At 52.7% G+C, this 15,007-nt stretch overlaps 9 protein-coding genes across 9 annotated transcripts, besides 14 other annotated features; all 9 read right to left on the reverse strand.

Moving 5' to 3' along the window:
- Window positions 1-384: 384 nt before the first annotated feature.
- Window positions 385-473: a microsatellite.
- Window positions 474-565: 92 nt separating this feature from the next.
- On the reverse strand, window positions 566-2,173 carry Tco025E_04842 (putative importin alpha; the record flags this gene model as incomplete). The annotated part of the gene is made up of 1 exon (XM_029371747.1): window positions 566-2,173. The coding sequence occupies one exon, from the start codon at window positions 2,171-2,173 to the stop codon at window positions 566-568; it is 1,608 nt and encodes a 535-aa protein (XP_029228141.1).
- A 43-nt stretch (window positions 2,174-2,216) lies between these two features.
- Window positions 2,217-2,268: a sequence feature (A-rich).
- Window positions 2,269-2,764: 496 nt separating this feature from the next.
- Window positions 2,765-2,796: a microsatellite.
- A 21-nt stretch (window positions 2,797-2,817) lies between these two features.
- On the reverse strand, window positions 2,818-4,110 carry Tco025E_04843 (putative heat shock protein 33; the record flags this gene model as incomplete). The annotated part of the gene is made up of 1 exon (XM_029371748.1): window positions 2,818-4,110. The coding sequence occupies one exon, from the start codon at window positions 4,108-4,110 to the stop codon at window positions 2,818-2,820; it is 1,293 nt and encodes a 430-aa protein (XP_029228142.1).
- Window positions 4,111-4,198: 88 nt separating this feature from the next.
- Window positions 4,199-4,218: a microsatellite.
- Window positions 4,219-4,361: 143 nt separating this feature from the next.
- On the reverse strand, window positions 4,362-4,877 carry Tco025E_04844 (uncharacterized protein; the record flags this gene model as incomplete). Its single annotated transcript, XM_029371749.1, has 1 exon — window positions 4,362-4,877. The coding sequence occupies one exon, from the start codon at window positions 4,875-4,877 to the stop codon at window positions 4,362-4,364; it is 516 nt and encodes a 171-aa protein (XP_029228143.1).
- A 301-nt stretch (window positions 4,878-5,178) lies between these two features.
- Window positions 5,179-5,201: a microsatellite.
- Window positions 5,202-5,256: 55 nt separating this feature from the next.
- Window positions 5,257-5,652, reverse strand: Tco025E_04845 (uncharacterized protein; the record flags this gene model as incomplete). Its single annotated transcript, XM_029371750.1, has 1 exon — window positions 5,257-5,652. One exon carries the CDS (start codon window positions 5,650-5,652, stop codon window positions 5,257-5,259), a length of 396 nt encoding a protein of 131 aa, XP_029228144.1.
- An 8-nt stretch (window positions 5,653-5,660) lies between these two features.
- Window positions 5,661-5,696: a microsatellite.
- Window positions 5,697-5,940: 244 nt separating this feature from the next.
- Window positions 5,941-5,968: a microsatellite.
- A 170-nt stretch (window positions 5,969-6,138) lies between these two features.
- Window positions 6,139-6,570, reverse strand: Tco025E_04846 (ER membrane DUF1077 domain-containing protein; the record flags this gene model as incomplete). Its single annotated transcript, XM_029371751.1, has 1 exon — window positions 6,139-6,570. One exon carries the CDS (start codon window positions 6,568-6,570, stop codon window positions 6,139-6,141), a length of 432 nt encoding a protein of 143 aa, XP_029228145.1.
- A 23-nt stretch (window positions 6,571-6,593) lies between these two features.
- Window positions 6,594-6,623: a microsatellite.
- Window positions 6,624-7,132: 509 nt separating this feature from the next.
- On the reverse strand, window positions 7,133-7,510 carry Tco025E_04847 (uncharacterized protein; the record flags this gene model as incomplete). The annotated part of the gene is made up of 1 exon (XM_029371752.1): window positions 7,133-7,510. The coding sequence occupies one exon, from the start codon at window positions 7,508-7,510 to the stop codon at window positions 7,133-7,135; it is 378 nt and encodes a 125-aa protein (XP_029228146.1).
- A 354-nt stretch (window positions 7,511-7,864) lies between these two features.
- Tco025E_04848 (uncharacterized protein) lies at window positions 7,865-9,739 on the reverse strand (the record flags this gene model as incomplete). Its single annotated transcript, XM_029371753.1, has 1 exon — window positions 7,865-9,739. One exon carries the CDS (start codon window positions 9,737-9,739, stop codon window positions 7,865-7,867), a length of 1,875 nt encoding a protein of 624 aa, XP_029228147.1.
- Window positions 9,740-9,777: 38 nt separating this feature from the next.
- Window positions 9,778-9,809: a microsatellite.
- A 279-nt stretch (window positions 9,810-10,088) lies between these two features.
- On the reverse strand, window positions 10,089-11,414 carry Tco025E_04849 (uncharacterized protein; the record flags this gene model as incomplete). Its single annotated transcript, XM_029371754.1, has 1 exon — window positions 10,089-11,414. The coding sequence occupies one exon, from the start codon at window positions 11,412-11,414 to the stop codon at window positions 10,089-10,091; it is 1,326 nt and encodes a 441-aa protein (XP_029228148.1).
- Window positions 11,415-11,788: 374 nt separating this feature from the next.
- Window positions 11,789-11,835: a microsatellite.
- Window positions 11,836-12,082: 247 nt separating this feature from the next.
- Tco025E_04850 (uncharacterized protein) lies at window positions 12,083-13,000 on the reverse strand (the record flags this gene model as incomplete). Its single annotated transcript, XM_029371755.1, has 1 exon — window positions 12,083-13,000. The coding sequence occupies one exon, from the start codon at window positions 12,998-13,000 to the stop codon at window positions 12,083-12,085; it is 918 nt and encodes a 305-aa protein (XP_029228149.1).
- A 128-nt stretch (window positions 13,001-13,128) lies between these two features.
- Window positions 13,129-13,163: a sequence feature (A-rich).
- A 1,088-nt stretch (window positions 13,164-14,251) lies between these two features.
- Window positions 14,252-14,279: a microsatellite.
- A 211-nt stretch (window positions 14,280-14,490) lies between these two features.
- Window positions 14,491-14,513: a microsatellite.
- A 449-nt stretch (window positions 14,514-14,962) lies between these two features.
- Window positions 14,963-14,993: a microsatellite.
- Window positions 14,994-15,007: the final 14 nt, after the last annotated feature.

Consider the following 15,007-nt stretch of genomic DNA (forward strand, 5'->3'; position numbering starts at 1 on the left):
CAAGCAAGGGCAGGTTGCGCCTCGCATCCTCTTCCTACGTTATTTCATTTGCTCTCGCTCTCCTTGTGGTTCAATTAGGAATATATATATGTCTCGTGTTTGCTTCTTTCTTCTCGAGTTATATCTCTTTCTTTTTGTTTAGATGAGTATATAAAAATATACATTTAAGAAAATTCCTTTCCGTTCCCCCCCCCCGTGAGGGAGCATGGCTCACGACCCCTGTTTTTTTTTATGCCTTAACACTGAAGCACCATTGAAATGTTAGAAGAGTTGCACTTGTTTATTTGCGTTCCTGCGTTGTCGCTCCCCATGATGGAAGAAGTCTGTTCTTAGCCACAAAACGAACCCGCGCCGCTGAGTGCGGCGTGCCTGCGTGCAAGTGGGTCTCTCTCTCTCTCTACTCTCGCTCTGGGCACGCATCCGCCCCGCCCCAACGCTCCCGCACTCCCTCACTCTCCCTCTCTCTCCCGCTCACGGCCTTACCTGTCCACTTTGCCTCCGTCCCTTTCTCTCATTGTTGTTTTGCTGCTCACCGTTTCATGTTTTTTTTCCTTCTATCCGTTCCTCAGAAATCGAAGCCCGCATTCGGTTGGTTCGCCGTGGCGTCGCCAAAATCCATCGAGGTATCAAACGCACCGTTCGGGGCGCCATCCTCCAAGTTGAAGTACGTCTCAAGAATTGAAAGAGCCATGCTGTAGAGATTGGTGTCCGTATAGGACTGTATGCGCTCAATGGAGTCTACACCACCGCATTCCAAGACAGCATCCGCCACCACGTTCCTTTCAAACATCCCTGCCTTGTAATCGTCCTCGCCGAGTTGGAGAAACCCCAGGAGGGCCTCCAGCGCGACTGTCAGAATCCTTGACTCATGCGTTGTCAAGACAGCACACAAGGGAGTAATAACACCGCATTGTAGAAGGTACCGCAGATGGGGGGCAACGCCACAAAGGGTGATGTTGGCGATTGCCCAAACAGCCTCCTTTCTCACATCGAGTTCGTTACTGACGAGGCAGTTGGAGATCACCACGGGGAATATTTCAGAGGCAATGAGCGCATCAATCTGGAATGGATTCCCAGCGGCGATGTTGGAGATGGTCCAGCAGGTTTCTTTCCTGATTTCACGCCTAGGGTGCATTAGGAGAGGCCCAAGTAGCGGCAGAACCCCGTGGTTGATGAGAATTTGCGTCTGTGAATCATCACCACTCGCAATGTTGCCGACAGTGCGAATGCCGGAGGTCTGGAGAGGGGTTACAGAGCAGGAAAGAAATTCCACCACGCGAGGAACCACGCCTGAGTCTATCACAGCTTGCACTCGCTCTGCAGGACCGTCACTTATGTAGGAAATTGCCCACGCGGCGTCTATCACGATCTCCTTTTCCTCATGGTGAAGAAGTTTGCTTAAGGTTGGAAGGGCAATTGACACTTGCTCCAAGGGCGGGGAGGGTTTCCCGCGAGTGAGGTTAGATAGAGCCCATACGGCATTGCGAAGAACGCCGGCTGGCTGCTCGGGATCGGAGAGGAGAGCGAGAAGGGCCGGTAAGGCACCGTTCTGCAGCAGCAGGTCACGACAGTAGACCCCCTCCCCAGCAATATTGCCTAAGCCCCATGCCCCTTGATCGCGGCAGTCCGCGTGCTCGGACCCCAAAAGAGCCACAAATCGAGGGATTGCGCCGGCCTTAACGATGAAAATTGTACTCGCTGTGGTGCCTGCTGCGACATTGGTCAGGGCCCAGGCAGCCTCAAACTGCAGTCGCGGAGCCTCAAAGCGGTCCATGAGGTTCAAAAGGTATGGAATCACACCGCTCTGATTCACCTCATCATGCGGCGGATCCTTCTCCACGGCGAGAATCTTGCGAAGCATAAGGACGCCCTGATACACCTCCGCATCCGACTGTCCCTCCATCACCATACGAACGAATTCGGGCAGCAACTCTCGTGGAACATTCTCCGGGGTCGTGTCGATGTTAAATGACCAGGCGTTTACTGGTTCCCCATCTTCGGTGGTTGGCAAACCGGCAACGCCACTCGTGTGGTCTTCGCGGACGTGTTTCATGACTTCCCCATGGGCCTTTTGCCGCACACTGATCATCTGCCGCTGGCGTCGTTCTGCCCCTGCCTTCACGGAGGGCGTCTGTTTTGCGCCCTTCGGCTTATCACTTTGGCCACTGAACATCTCTTGCCTTATCTCTTTCTTCAGGCTCCAGACCCGGTCGAAGAAGCAAAAGCAACAAGGAAAACAAAACTAAAAAGTAGCAAACAAAAAAGAACTGCTTCTCCGCTCAACGTCGACTCCCTAGAAGGACTTTCCTAATTACTGCTACCGCCTCGTGCACGCGGAAAAATGTCCGCCTTATTACGTTGTTAAGTTTTCGTGTCTTTTTTAATTTTTGTTGTTGTGAGGGGTGGGGGTTGTTTTTGTTTACCCTGCGATGAATGCTGCTGGCAACCCCCCGCCGTGTCGACGGCGCAGAACCCAAGTGAAGCGTTGGCGAGTCAAGAAAAAAAAAGATATTACGCGTCAGCAAAACAAAAATTTTAAAAAAACGAGGAAATGAGGGAGTAAAGTGATGCAGAGAGGTGCGCGCAGATGCAAGATACGAAGTTCTTCTCCCCCGCGCCGTCATCCCCACGCTGTGCTCGTAGTCCCATCGTCGCACGGCAGCAACGAGACCCTCCGCCGTGGCAGCCGCAGCCACAGGAAGCGATGGAAAAAGGACAACAAACAAGACGCTCCTCCATCTCCACTCCCGTCGGTAACGCCTTTACACACACACACACACACACATACATACATACCTAGACTCTGTTACCTCGAAGTCATTCAACGCGGCCTTGCAAGGCCCTCTGCCAATCCTCCGGCTGCAGTGAATGCTCCTTTGCACAGAAGGTGCAGCGAAAGCTTGTCTCATGCACGAGGCGCTGCAGCTCTTCCCTTGGAAGCGTCATCACGGACCGCAGAAAATTTTCTTTCGAGCAGCGACAAAAGTAATCAACTCCGTTACGCACTACTGCCGCGGGGTCAAGCGGCACTCGAAAGTCATTTATCCCAAGTTTGCGTCGTAACGTTTCAATCGTTGGCGCTGCTAAATCGGGATCCTGCGTGTACTGTCGCGCGGCCGTCGCCACTGCATACGCCCCCTCGTGGTCCCCAGAGAAGAGCGCAAGGCTGTCTTGGCACGCTAGCCCCTTCTCTACCGCCCGGTGGTTAAGCTCGCAGAACACCTCTGGGGTAGCAATAGAAGCGCCAAAAACAGCCTGCTGCAGCCGCTGAACGTCCCGCTCCACCGCCCCTCCTGAGACCATCGGCTGAAGAAGAAGCCCGTACGAGAGTCCCGCGCGTTCCAAGGCGGCCTCGAGTTTGGTTTCCGCCTCGACAAAACTACTGTCAGCAGCGTGCGTGGTGGCTGTTTCCACACACGACGCAAGAGCCTGTTGAATGGATGGGGCGTCCAGATGCGCACGACACCAAAGCGTCGAGGTTGACCCCTCGGATTGACGAAAAAAATTGTAGCCATGCAATGAGATGTTATGCCGAAAGTACTCCAGCAACTTTTCACGAGGCATGTTGCCCAGCCCAATACGCAACCATGACATCGCATCAGCGTCACTTAGTTCCCCCACCTCCTCGACGGGGAAGATCAGATCCAAACGCGCTGCTGTCATGGAAGTGAAGGGAGCCCGCCGCCCGTATAGGGCCCGCTCTACTTTGAGCGAGAATGGCGGCCACTGCGCACTGTCGTTGTTCTCGCCACGTACGTAGCATCGGCACTCCCCAAGTGCCAGGGCCTCAGTGACAATAGTCGCCTCATCCGCCGTGAAGCGCGAGGACACGCGCTCCTCTCCCTCCTGCAGCACCGCCAGCAGGTTGGTGAATGACAAATGCGTTCCAAGTAGCTCCAAAAATGGACGATGACCATGTGTGTGTGTGGCCAGCCGATGTCGCCGGATAGTTTCGCGGAGGAGACCCAACGTTGATGCATACGCGAGACGCAGCTTGCCATTCTTCGTGGCCACGCGTAGCGTCATGTCACGCGAACGCAAACGCCGCTCCATTCCCACCGCGGCTGGCGAGGCCTTGGCGGCGCAGCGCGCGGGCCACGTCCGCCGCATCTTCTTACAGCAGGCACAGACCTCTGCGCCTCCCCTCACTTCTATTTACTCCACGGTAGAAGGAACGATGGGCAAAACGATCAACAATCACACACACACACACACACAAAAGAAATACATCTCATCGTCAGGGGCAGTGGTATGAAATATAAAAAGAGCCACCCACTCCGGCACGCCTTACAGGCATCAAAGCCAACACAGGAAGGCACATATTCTAAAGTGAGATCAATGGGAGGACGCCAAAAGTGCCTTCAACTTACGTCACCCACGACCCCGCGCTTCATCCTAAGCAACAGCCAGGCTAACCACAGCAACAACACCACGCAAACACACGCTGACCCGCGAAGCACGTTGCCAAGCTGCGCCATGACCTCCAACACCAACAGCGTGTACCCCAGCTTGGAAAACGATGCATTATCTAAGAGAAAATACAGGAAATCCTTCGCATTGCCTAGGAACCATTCTTCTTGGTGTTTTCGTCGCGTAAAGACTCCGCCGGTGGTGCGAAAGAGACCCCCCGCAACCATGAGCACAGTGACGCAGCGTGCAATGAAGGGCAAGACACCGACATACACAGGCCGCTCGGTCGGAAGGAGAAACGTGAGGGCCACAAGAAGAAGGTAAGTGGCCACAGCCAAGGAGTACCCCATGTGATACCCCCGCACTAAATAGACGATGTTAACGCGGTGCAACTCGCAGTCAACGATCCCCGCAAAATGACCCAGTGTCGAGCCGACTGTCAGTGAGTGTTTCGCTTTCATCGACATTTTTCGTTGTTTTGTTGGCTTACCTCCTTCGTTCTCGTGTTTTTCTTCGTTAAAATTGTTTTCTTACAGTATGAGCCCCGCCAAGGAACCCCCTCTGCCAGTGTGGGGGGATAATGGGGGACAAAGAGGGGGAAAAAAAACAGACAATGGAAAGTGACAAAAAAACAAAGCAGTAAACACGATAACACAATCGCCAATGGCTCCTTCGCACTGCAAGCATTCGTGTTGTGCCGCCCACCACGCACAGGTGGTCTCTGCAAGAAGATGAGGTGGGAACGAAGAGAGGCATTTACTGTGGTTCCCCCCCCCACCACCACCACCACCGCGTCGTGGGTGGGGGGAACTCCTTGTCACGCACCGGTGTGCAGCAGGGGCCCACTCAGCTCCGCCCACTCAATTCGCTACGCATTGCGCTCACCATGCTGTTGTACCGCCTCACGTCCGCCATTTCCTGCCACTTTGCCTCCAACATCCTACCGCCCTCCTTCACGCGGTATTCCTCGTAGTTCGGGTAAATGGGCTTAAGCCGTTTGTACTGCGCGTAGTTGGCCCAACTAACAAAGAGGAAGCAGAGTGAAAAATACCACGTATATGGCCGGGTGCGGCAACTGTGCTTTAAATCAAATGTGCGAACATATCGCGCTGCCCGCAGTGCAACAGATGGCATTGCCTCGTTTTCGCTTTCTTGAAATGCAGGTAGGTATAGATGTAACCTAGGTGTATCCCAACAAACATTGCCAGGAGCAACCAAAAAGCAGAAGAAAAAGAGGCACATAAAAAGGCATATATATATATATATATGTATATATGTATATATATGCAGGAAAAGAAGTTATAGGAGTGGTAACAGTATAATGACTGACGTATATAAGCATAAATAGGTATGCATGTATGCTTATCCGCACACATATGTGTTTCCATGGGTGCATGCATTCTCTCATTGGTGTATTATACCGAAAGATTGAAGTGACACAAACAAGGCGGGGCCTCGATAATTGGAATCGCCCTTGACAGCAGAAAGCACTTTGCAATTCTTTTTTTTTTTAAAGTAAAATTAAAAGGAATATATATATATATATATATATATATATCTTCGCCTCACATACCCTGCTGACAGCAGCGAGAAATCCCGCATTTTGATGCAAATATGACCGTCTCACGCCGTAGTATCACTTTGCCTTCATCCTATCCCCCTTTCGTCCCTCCGTGCATCTTCTGTCCTCTCCCTCTTACTTTCAAACCTGTGAAATGTATGCCGCCTTCAGAGGGTAAAGAAGCCCTGAGTGTATTCCTTGTAGTCCGGCGGTGTGCTGTCCAGCCAGTCCATCGCGTTCACTGGCATAAGTCCCATCCAACTCAACTTCACTAAAGCCACTGAGAACGCCAGCAGGCAGGACGCAACGTACATCAGCTTGGACTGACTAAGGGCGCTCCGTATGTTCGCATCCTTCTTAGCCTCCTCTTCAAAGTCTTTGAAAACGTCACCCGTGCCAAAGATGCTCTGCAGAGGGTTCACCACAGCCATGCCTACAAACATTATGGTGAAAATGCCAACGTCATTGCCAACCATCCACATCAGGAAGAGTGTCATGGGCAACGACTTCAAGGGCTGCATACGGAGGTCGCTCAGGATCCGAAGGGTGCGGGCACGCTGCATGTCACCCTCGCTGAGTTTGGAATTCCCCTTCGCCATCCCTTCGCGTCGCAAATCGCCCCTTGTTTGCTTGTTTGTTTGCTTGTTTGTTTTTCTTCGCTCCTGCAATTTTCCCCCACACACCGCGGGCGGGCAGTCAAAGCGAAGTGAAGCAAGCAAATCCAGCGGTGCGCACGGACACGCAAGCGAAAAGAAAAAGCCTCAGATGGGGCAGTCTGTTAGAAGAATTACAACAACACGCACCCCTCCCACGAAGGCGATGTGCACGAGGCGCACACAACACGCCCGGTGTGTGTGAGAGAGGGGGGGGGGGGGAGCAGACTTCATTGAGAACACTACTGGACGGGGATGCGAAAGTACTGCCCACGCGCCCCTGCTACTCTTCGGGGACTATCCCCGTTGCTACCACCCGCGTACTCGACAGTTCAACGTACGAGAAAATGCAATGAACCACGCAAAAAAAAAAAAGCAGGCATTTTCCCTCCCACTAGGTCCTCACCCTCCCCAGAACCCGTTACTGAACCCTCGCCACCCCGGCACACTAACCGCAGGCCTCGCTGCTGTTTTTGCTTCCTCTACCCCCGCGTCTTCGTCACTTCAACTAGAACGGTCCAAAGCGCTTGTTGTCCGGCACGTCAGCCAAGTTGCTCGCATAGTTATACTTCTTGGGGCCTACTATAAACCAATAGAACAAAAACCCTATGAAACCGCCAATGTACCGGGCAGTCTTAAAATCCGACACCATGATGGCGTCATCGATACTATTGCGAAACCTCCAGCGACCGTACTTTCTCACGTTGCAGATGTTGTTCGCCCATGACCCAAAGCAAAGCACACATCCCGCGCACATGGCAAGAGACGCAGCGATTCCATACACGCTATGAAACTCCCGGAGTGCTGACTGCGTCGGAGCCGAGACGAGTGCCACTGCAGACACTCTGCAACGCGACACGGCGGTTGGCCCAAACCGGCGGATCATTGCTGCCTCAATATTTTTATTTCCAAGCTGCGTCCCCTAGAAACAACCTTCCCTGCGACGGTTTCTGCGGCTTCGTCACAACTCCTCTGTGCGTTGGGACGGCCCACTCTTTTACCGTGATGCGGCAATTTCACGCAGCTCCACACAGACACAAAAGCGCAAGAATAAAAAAAGTAATAATTGACAGGGGGTAAAAAGCAACACGTACGTTCACTTCTCAGCAAGAACAGTACATCACAGGAAAGACAAGGTCGACTTTTTCACTCATTCCAAGCCGCTGCACGGACAAACACCTGCGCTCTTTCCTTCGCCTTCCTGACTCCTCTGGCTCCCCGGAGCTGTTTTTCCAACGCACTAAACCACATTCCCCTGCTTTTCTCCTGGTGGGGAATCAAACATGGCAGCCTCATAGTCCTTTGGGTATTGCGACAATTCATGTGCCATCGGCAGCAGCAACGTCTCCACAGCAGACAACGTTGGCCGTCGATTTTTGTCCCCATGTGCCCTGCGTTCGAAGTAGCCCTCCCGCCGCTGAACAGCCAGCCGGAGGTTACGACACACGCGACGCCGTTGATCTGAGGTTAAGCCCGGAATAAAAATGCACGCCTTTGCAATCATGTACTCCCACATCTCTTCTGCCGTTGTTGGGTTCCCTCCTTCTCTTGGCCTCGAGGGCCGAGTTGCTCCTGCCGCCACCGATGTCGTTCGCTCAGCTCCGCTGCATGTTGTTACGGCAAAAAACTCTAGGTTTTTAATTGCCCGACGCCTCGGGGGAGGGACGCGCGACAAAAAATACGACGGGAGCTGTGAAACCGTCGCCATGATTTGCACAAAGTGGAACGAATTCACAAAGCGGGCATCCTTTCGCCGCAGTGTCGTGAAAAGCCCCCAGATAATACGGTCCACAGTATCCCGCTGTGCCTGCCAGGCAGAATATTCCGGGTTTGGACGGAGGATTGACGCGGCGCCGTAAGTGGCGGTATGCGCGGCGGCAGAGTCAGGGTTAGGAGAGGCAGCCATGTGCACGCAATTCGGCTCTCGCTCTTGCTCCAACGAAGAGGAGGAGTGTAGTGGTGGCGGGGGCGTCAGTAAAGGCATAAAGATGCGCAGAAGCCTAAACGCGTGAACGACAGAGGTGAACTTTAGCTCTTTGCCGTTGTGAACAACGTGGCGAAAGAGGGAGGTCACGAGGTAAACCTCACTGGACTGGCACCAGCGTGGCTTTTTCTCCTCAATGAGGGCACGCGCACTCTCATTCGCGTCATCCAACTTTACGGTGGTCAAAAACTCCAACGCATGCAAAGCGTCTTCCGCGGAACCCAAAACCCGGCCAGATTCACCTCTCTCAATAAAAAAGAGGTGGAGACGCTCCACACCGAGGGTGGCAACGCTTCGCCGAAAGGCTCTTAATTCCTCTGTTGTCGGCACCGCAAACTCCACGCTCGTGGCACCAGCACCAGCACCAGCACCATCAACGTCAACGTCGCTGTCGCCTTCGCTAGGCGGCTTAACTTCAGTCGCTTCTTCCAGCCCACTCCTCGTCTTTTTCGGTCGTGTGGGGTGTGTCGCCGCAGGCTTCATAGCTTTTTTTTCCAGGTGGTCCAGCTCCCGAACCATGTAGTGCAGAGCCAACATCATGCTGGTGCAAGGGCAGGTACTCTTTTCACGCGCCACGCACTGAAGTGCAAGTTGCAGGGAGGAGAAGCATAAATGCAAGGCGTCGTCGATGAGCCCAAACCCGGCAACGAACCCAAAGTCCCTCCCCTGCAGGGCGCAGCAGGCCAAGGCGCCATCCACGTTCTCAGCCCAGAATGCCCGAGTGGTTCCGCGAAGACGACGACGGTTATTAGCGTCACGAGCCTCCCCGATCTCCAGTCTCAATCGACGGCACTCTGTTAAAAAATGACTCAAAGAAGTGGCTCTAAGCAAAGTTGACGAACTGGACACGGTGGCCTCGCTAAGAAGGCCGCTTGAAAACTTCACCCGATCACACGCCGCCTCGAGAACACTATCCAATGATTGCAAGATAGTATCCTTCCCTGAGGTAGAGGTCAGTGAGGGTGATGATGCTAACAATGACGACGACGCACTATCACGGGCATGCACCGGCTTATCCGTGTTTGCCTCCAAGATGGCAATCTTCCTCAGCTCCTGCAGGACATGGGCCGACCCGCAACGCGGCCGGTGGCGCCCCCGCAAGAAGCCTCCTGCCCACCTCCGACACAGCATCCTACAACAAACCCCTGAGACTCCTTCCCTGCGGCCTTTCCCCCTGCCCCTTCCCTCCCCCCCCGCCCTCGCGGCCGTCACCTCCCTCCTTGTCGTCGCTACATATCTCCACCCACACCCGTCAAGTGAGGAACAAAGTCATGAAGCAGAGGGAAAGAAGCAAAAAAGGAAAAAAAATAGATAAGGTAAAGAAGGTGACGAAACAATCTCAAAAACCCTCACAAGGGCAACTACTTCGGTTAGACGGAGTGGGAGGGAAGCGACGGGGCGAATGAGAAAAAGAGAGTTCCAGGCACACCAATGGATATGGGCGCACTTCACCGATACTCTCCTCTTCTTCTTGGCGCCATCACAGCACCGAACGCCAGTGAATGATGCCGCCTTTAGAAGAAAGCGCATCATCTCGTGAGATGCGCAGTTTACTCAGTTCTCCCAACGACAACTGCGAGACCAAGGAACCACCCAACATAGATAGCATCCATGGCGACTCCTGCAGCGGAAACGGTTGAAGCTGAAGAAAACCAGCGGCCTCCGAAGAGGAAGATTTAGAAGCATCACTCCTGTCACTCGTAAAGGATGAAGAGGAAGAAGCAGACGACGACGATGAGGCCCCTGCTGCTGCAGATTTGACGCTGCATGCACGCACAGTCTCTTCAAGAAAGTTGCGGAGTAATGGAGCAAGACGTAGCGCCTCCCCTGCCACAATCACAGGCAACGACGCGTCACCCGCGATGGTGGCAATAAGGCGCTTCAAGACGCCTGGTTTGCCCTGAAGGCGGTCGTTCTTTCTTGCGACAGCTGACCCCACGCCCTCGTTAGCCTCGTCACGTCTGCGCTTCCTCCCCGCGCCTCGAGGTTCCTGCGATGACACCACGCGTTGATACACCTCCTCCCCAAAGTAGGAGATGAGCGCCCCGCTGTATTGCTCGTGCAATAAATCCACGACTGCCGCCGCCGGAGAGAAAGAGCCACTTAACGGCAGACGCAGAAGGAGAGACGATGCGTCACTCCCACTCCTCGCTTCTCCGTTAACTGTGCCTTCCTCCGGCATCTCTTCTTCTCTTGCATCCTCGAAGTTCCCAGCATTCCTTCCTACATCCTTTTGTTCATCGCAGCACTCCCCATTCCTTGCTGCGGAGGGTTCCATAAGACGAAGTAATGAACCGGAAGCGGAGACCGCATACTTCACCGTAACGCCAGAGTCTACACGACCAATGGAAAGCGCTCTTAGAGACGCATGAAGGACAATTGAGTCCCGCAGTCCCGCCCCAAACGCGTCGGCCACAAGGTCTGACAGCACTATGATTGTTCTCACCCCTAGCCTCGCAAAGAGAAACATCACAGTTCTTTCCCGGTGTTCGGAGGAAGCATGTGCCGGGATAACAAGAAGGATGTTTCGGTCCAACACGTGCTCGCGAAGCCTTGAAACAAGCTGCAGTACCTTTTTCTGCTTGGGTGAAGCAGCACTTTCTGATAAAGATAAGGAGAGTGCGAGAGTACACCCCAGCACTTCCTCGGAAATGGGGCCGTCCTCGAGGAAAGGGCGGGTCTCGCCAGAGCGGCACAAGTACGTTGCAAGTTCCCCGATCACCAGAACGATCAGCCTTCCATCGGTGTCACCGGCAGCGGTAGTACACTGCGGGGAGGGAGAAGCGACCCCGGTGGAGTTGAACATTAGGCCACGGTGTGAAGTTCAAAGTATGGTATGCCCTGCCCTCTTCACGCCCCTTCTGGCGGTCTTATATGTGTCTGCCTTGGCTTCCCCCCCTCCCTTTTCGTGCCTGGGTACCAAGAAGAATGGCAAATGCAAAATATCAATAACAGCGGCAGGAAAAGCGGGACTGGGGAATAAGTAAAGAATGTGGCACCCCAGGGCATGTCGCTGGCAGAAGCACCGAAGTGGACAATCTTGGGTGTCAAGCGTGTTGCCCAGTCCATGCCACATTGGGTGAAGGCACCTGCAGACCCGCGCAGGAGAACGATTGCTCCCCTCTCTTTCTTTCGCTCTCTCCCTTTCCACGTCTGAGACCGGAGAAGAGATGGTTCAGTTATATATATACATATATATATATATATATATGTATATATGTATATATGTGTAGTAAAAAAAATTCTTACATTCAATTAACAACAAATACCACACGCGTCGAAGTCCGCTTCAAGAGGGGGGCAACAAAAAAAAAGACAAAAAAAACGTTACAAAGCACTACCATGAGCAACCCCACCCACCAGCCAAAATGGGATGAGAGCCGGCGGCAAGGCTTCTCCACCCCCTACCCCATGCATATTACAGAGAACGAGGGAGTAGGGAGGGAAACATGCATTTCTCACCCTGGTTCAACTTCATTTGACTTTTTTCGCTTCCTCGGCTGCCGCTTCCGTCTTTGCCTTTTGCAGTTTTTTCGTTCGTTGCACGTCAAGATATGTCGTGGCGGCGCGAATTACAAAGAATGTGACAGCAAAAACTAAAAAACTGTGTTTTTGGTACCAGGGCCTTTGCTTCACTTCTGGGCGTGGGACCAATGCGCTGTCAGGAGCAAGATAGCCGTACACCCAAACGCGATCCACGGCGGTTTCTCCCATGCGGAGCTGTAACGTAAGAGAGAATTCGTGGTCGGAAAAAAAACGCAATGTGAAACTGCCTGAACCCCCTCCTTCCAACGCGACGACCCCTGTCGCTGTTCGTGCCATCGCAGGGACATCACTGAGTGTGGAGGGTGACAGGCTCTTTGCTTCATGAACAAATGAAAAGGACGCCGTAGCCGTAGGAGTCGCATCAACTTCTTCTACCTCAGACAGTCGCTGCTCAAGCAGCCTCTCTTCAGCCGGTAGCGACCACGCACTGACCGTCCCAACGGTTGAACCCGAAAACTCAAGCCGAATGTCAATACTTAACAGAGATGGGTGCGCCTCAAGTGTTCCATGCGGTGGCGCCTCCGTCTCCATCGGAAGTGGGTATTTAAAATGATCTAGTGGCACTTGCTCTGCAGTTGCCCTGCGTTGCTCACCAGTAGGAATCAATTCCCCGTGGATATGTTCAGGAAAGTTTGGTGAACCCTTTAAGGTGAGTGTTGCGTTGAAGACGCCATACCTGCTGGAGATAACGCTGACCTTAAAGGGCTGTGCGATCACCTGCTCAAGTAGCGGCATGTTGGATGCCACATCCGGCTCGTAATCCCCTGCCACCACAGGGGCCGCTGAAAAGAGGGACGCAACAGTGCAGCAGAGCAGCAGAAAACCAGCCCATCCAGTGTAGCACATTTTGTAATTATCGTTACGCTGTTGTTGTGTGTGTGTTGTTTTTTTTTTAAATGCGGACTCCGTTAATTGGTATCTGCCCTCGTTTGACCTGCGCCGTCCGCGAAAAAAAGAGAGATGAATGTGGGGGGAAAACAAAAAAAAAAGGAAAAAAAACGAACAAAAATGGAAGCATGAATCAAAAGCCACGCAGCCTGCGCAAGAAGTGCAAGGAGATAATACAAGCCAGAAAGGGTCAAGCCTCGCCCTGTAAGTACGGCAATCTGATGCGACAGACGTGTGGAAACACACGCTTCTCTTTATGTATCCCGTTCGCTCTCCATTACCCAGACCGAAGTGCTGTATACACACATTGGAGAGGGAAAGGGGAAAAAAGCTATAAATAAATAGGGAAAACAACGAAACAGAAAAGGGGCACCGAGGAGAGCAAAGGAGTCAAGGCACATGTCCAGTCCTCACCGCGCTGACGCCCGACGCCTCAGTGAGAAACCCCCAACAGTTAATTTACACGCATCTCATACGTTTCAGTTTCACTCTTCTTTCCTTCACTTCCTCCCGGAAGGAGGCCGAGAGGAAGCAGTGAAACCACCGCACTGCGTCCCCCATGCATTTCAACTTCCTCGGTGTTTTCGCAGTACGGGGGCAGACACCCTCCGTACTGCCCAGCGTGCTACCCGCGGCGAGGCCTCGCCAGAGTGGAGAGACAGAGAAACAGGACGCAGAGGAGGCATTAACAACAACAAAGAGGCGAAGGTTGCTTGCTTCGGTGACGCAGAAAGAATGAAATGTCGCACCTGCCAGAGGGTGTGGAGGATAAAGGTGCGCCAATTCGACCTGTTGATAATGGGCACGAAAAAAATTCCAGTGACCGCAACCCACTTTAGTGCCAGAGGCATCGCCAGCGGAAAGGGAAGTACCAAAGTGACGGAAGCTAATAGCCCGCCTGCACAGCTCCTCCATCACTTGTGGAGCCTGTGGGGGAAAATGGGAAGGTTTTGGCGTCGGCGCTTCCAAGGCGACGCCCAGCAACAGCAACCACTAGCAGTAGTAGTGAGAGTAACCAACAGAATCATGGACTAGTCATTATGAGCAAAGAGTGGGGGGACGCGACAGGGCAGAAAGAACAGCAAAGAGACAACCAAGCGTCAGTCTACACCCTCCGATACTCAGTCTCTTCCTTTAGTAGGTAGGCGTCAAGAGAGGGGGGGGGGGGAAACGACAAGGGGAGGCTCAAAAGCTCCCGCCTTGGCCCCTTTTGTTTGGTTCTTGTTTTTTGTTTGTTCTTGTGAATAAGAAGCGAAAGGTGGACTCAGGACAACGCAAGTAGCGACAGAGATCATAAACGCATGTACGCCCACTGGCATCAGTCGTATCAACTAGTGTCGATTGAAGGTAGATAGAGAGAGAAGAAAGAGTAGAAGATACTAGATGAAGCGTTGAAGTGGCAGCGTTAGAAAATAATTTATTCCATGCAAGACGTTAAAATCCGGTTGACGCACACACACACACACACACAGGTACGTATGCGTCTACACACACTACCCTCATATATAGTTGCTAGAGTTTTGTTTTCCTCTTCTCCTTTTGTTATTGCCTTCTTTATTGATTGCTCATTTTCCTTGGCTCATTTTTATTGTCGTTTTTAATTTGCGGGTATTTCTCTAATGGTCCGCTAAGAAAATACCGGGTGGTTCGCTGCAAGCGGTGCGTGCCGCCTGCGAACTCCATTCCGTGCTGTTTTCTCCAGAAGGAGGCCCTTGCGAGGTGGCAGGCCCAGACGTGCACGCACCTTTCGCACAGACAAAAAAAAAGAAGAGGGGTGTCAGCGACGACGCCTCGCCCTCGCTCTGGTAGATGGACGCTTTTGCTTCTCCGTCACCGTTCTTTCTATTCCGTTTGCTCACTCGCTAGTTTCTTCTGCAGCTTTCTCGCTTTACTTATTCATCCTTTATCCTTCCCCTCTGGAAACAAAAAAGAAAAAGAAAAAAGAAAAAAAGTGTATATTTTTTC

The sequence above is a fragment of the Trypanosoma conorhini genome, assembly GCF_003719485.1.
Source record: "Trypanosoma conorhini strain 025E chromosome Unknown Tco_14.4_contig_00261, whole genome shotgun sequence".
Classification (NCBI taxonomy): domain Eukaryota; phylum Euglenozoa; class Kinetoplastea; order Trypanosomatida; family Trypanosomatidae; genus Trypanosoma; species Trypanosoma conorhini.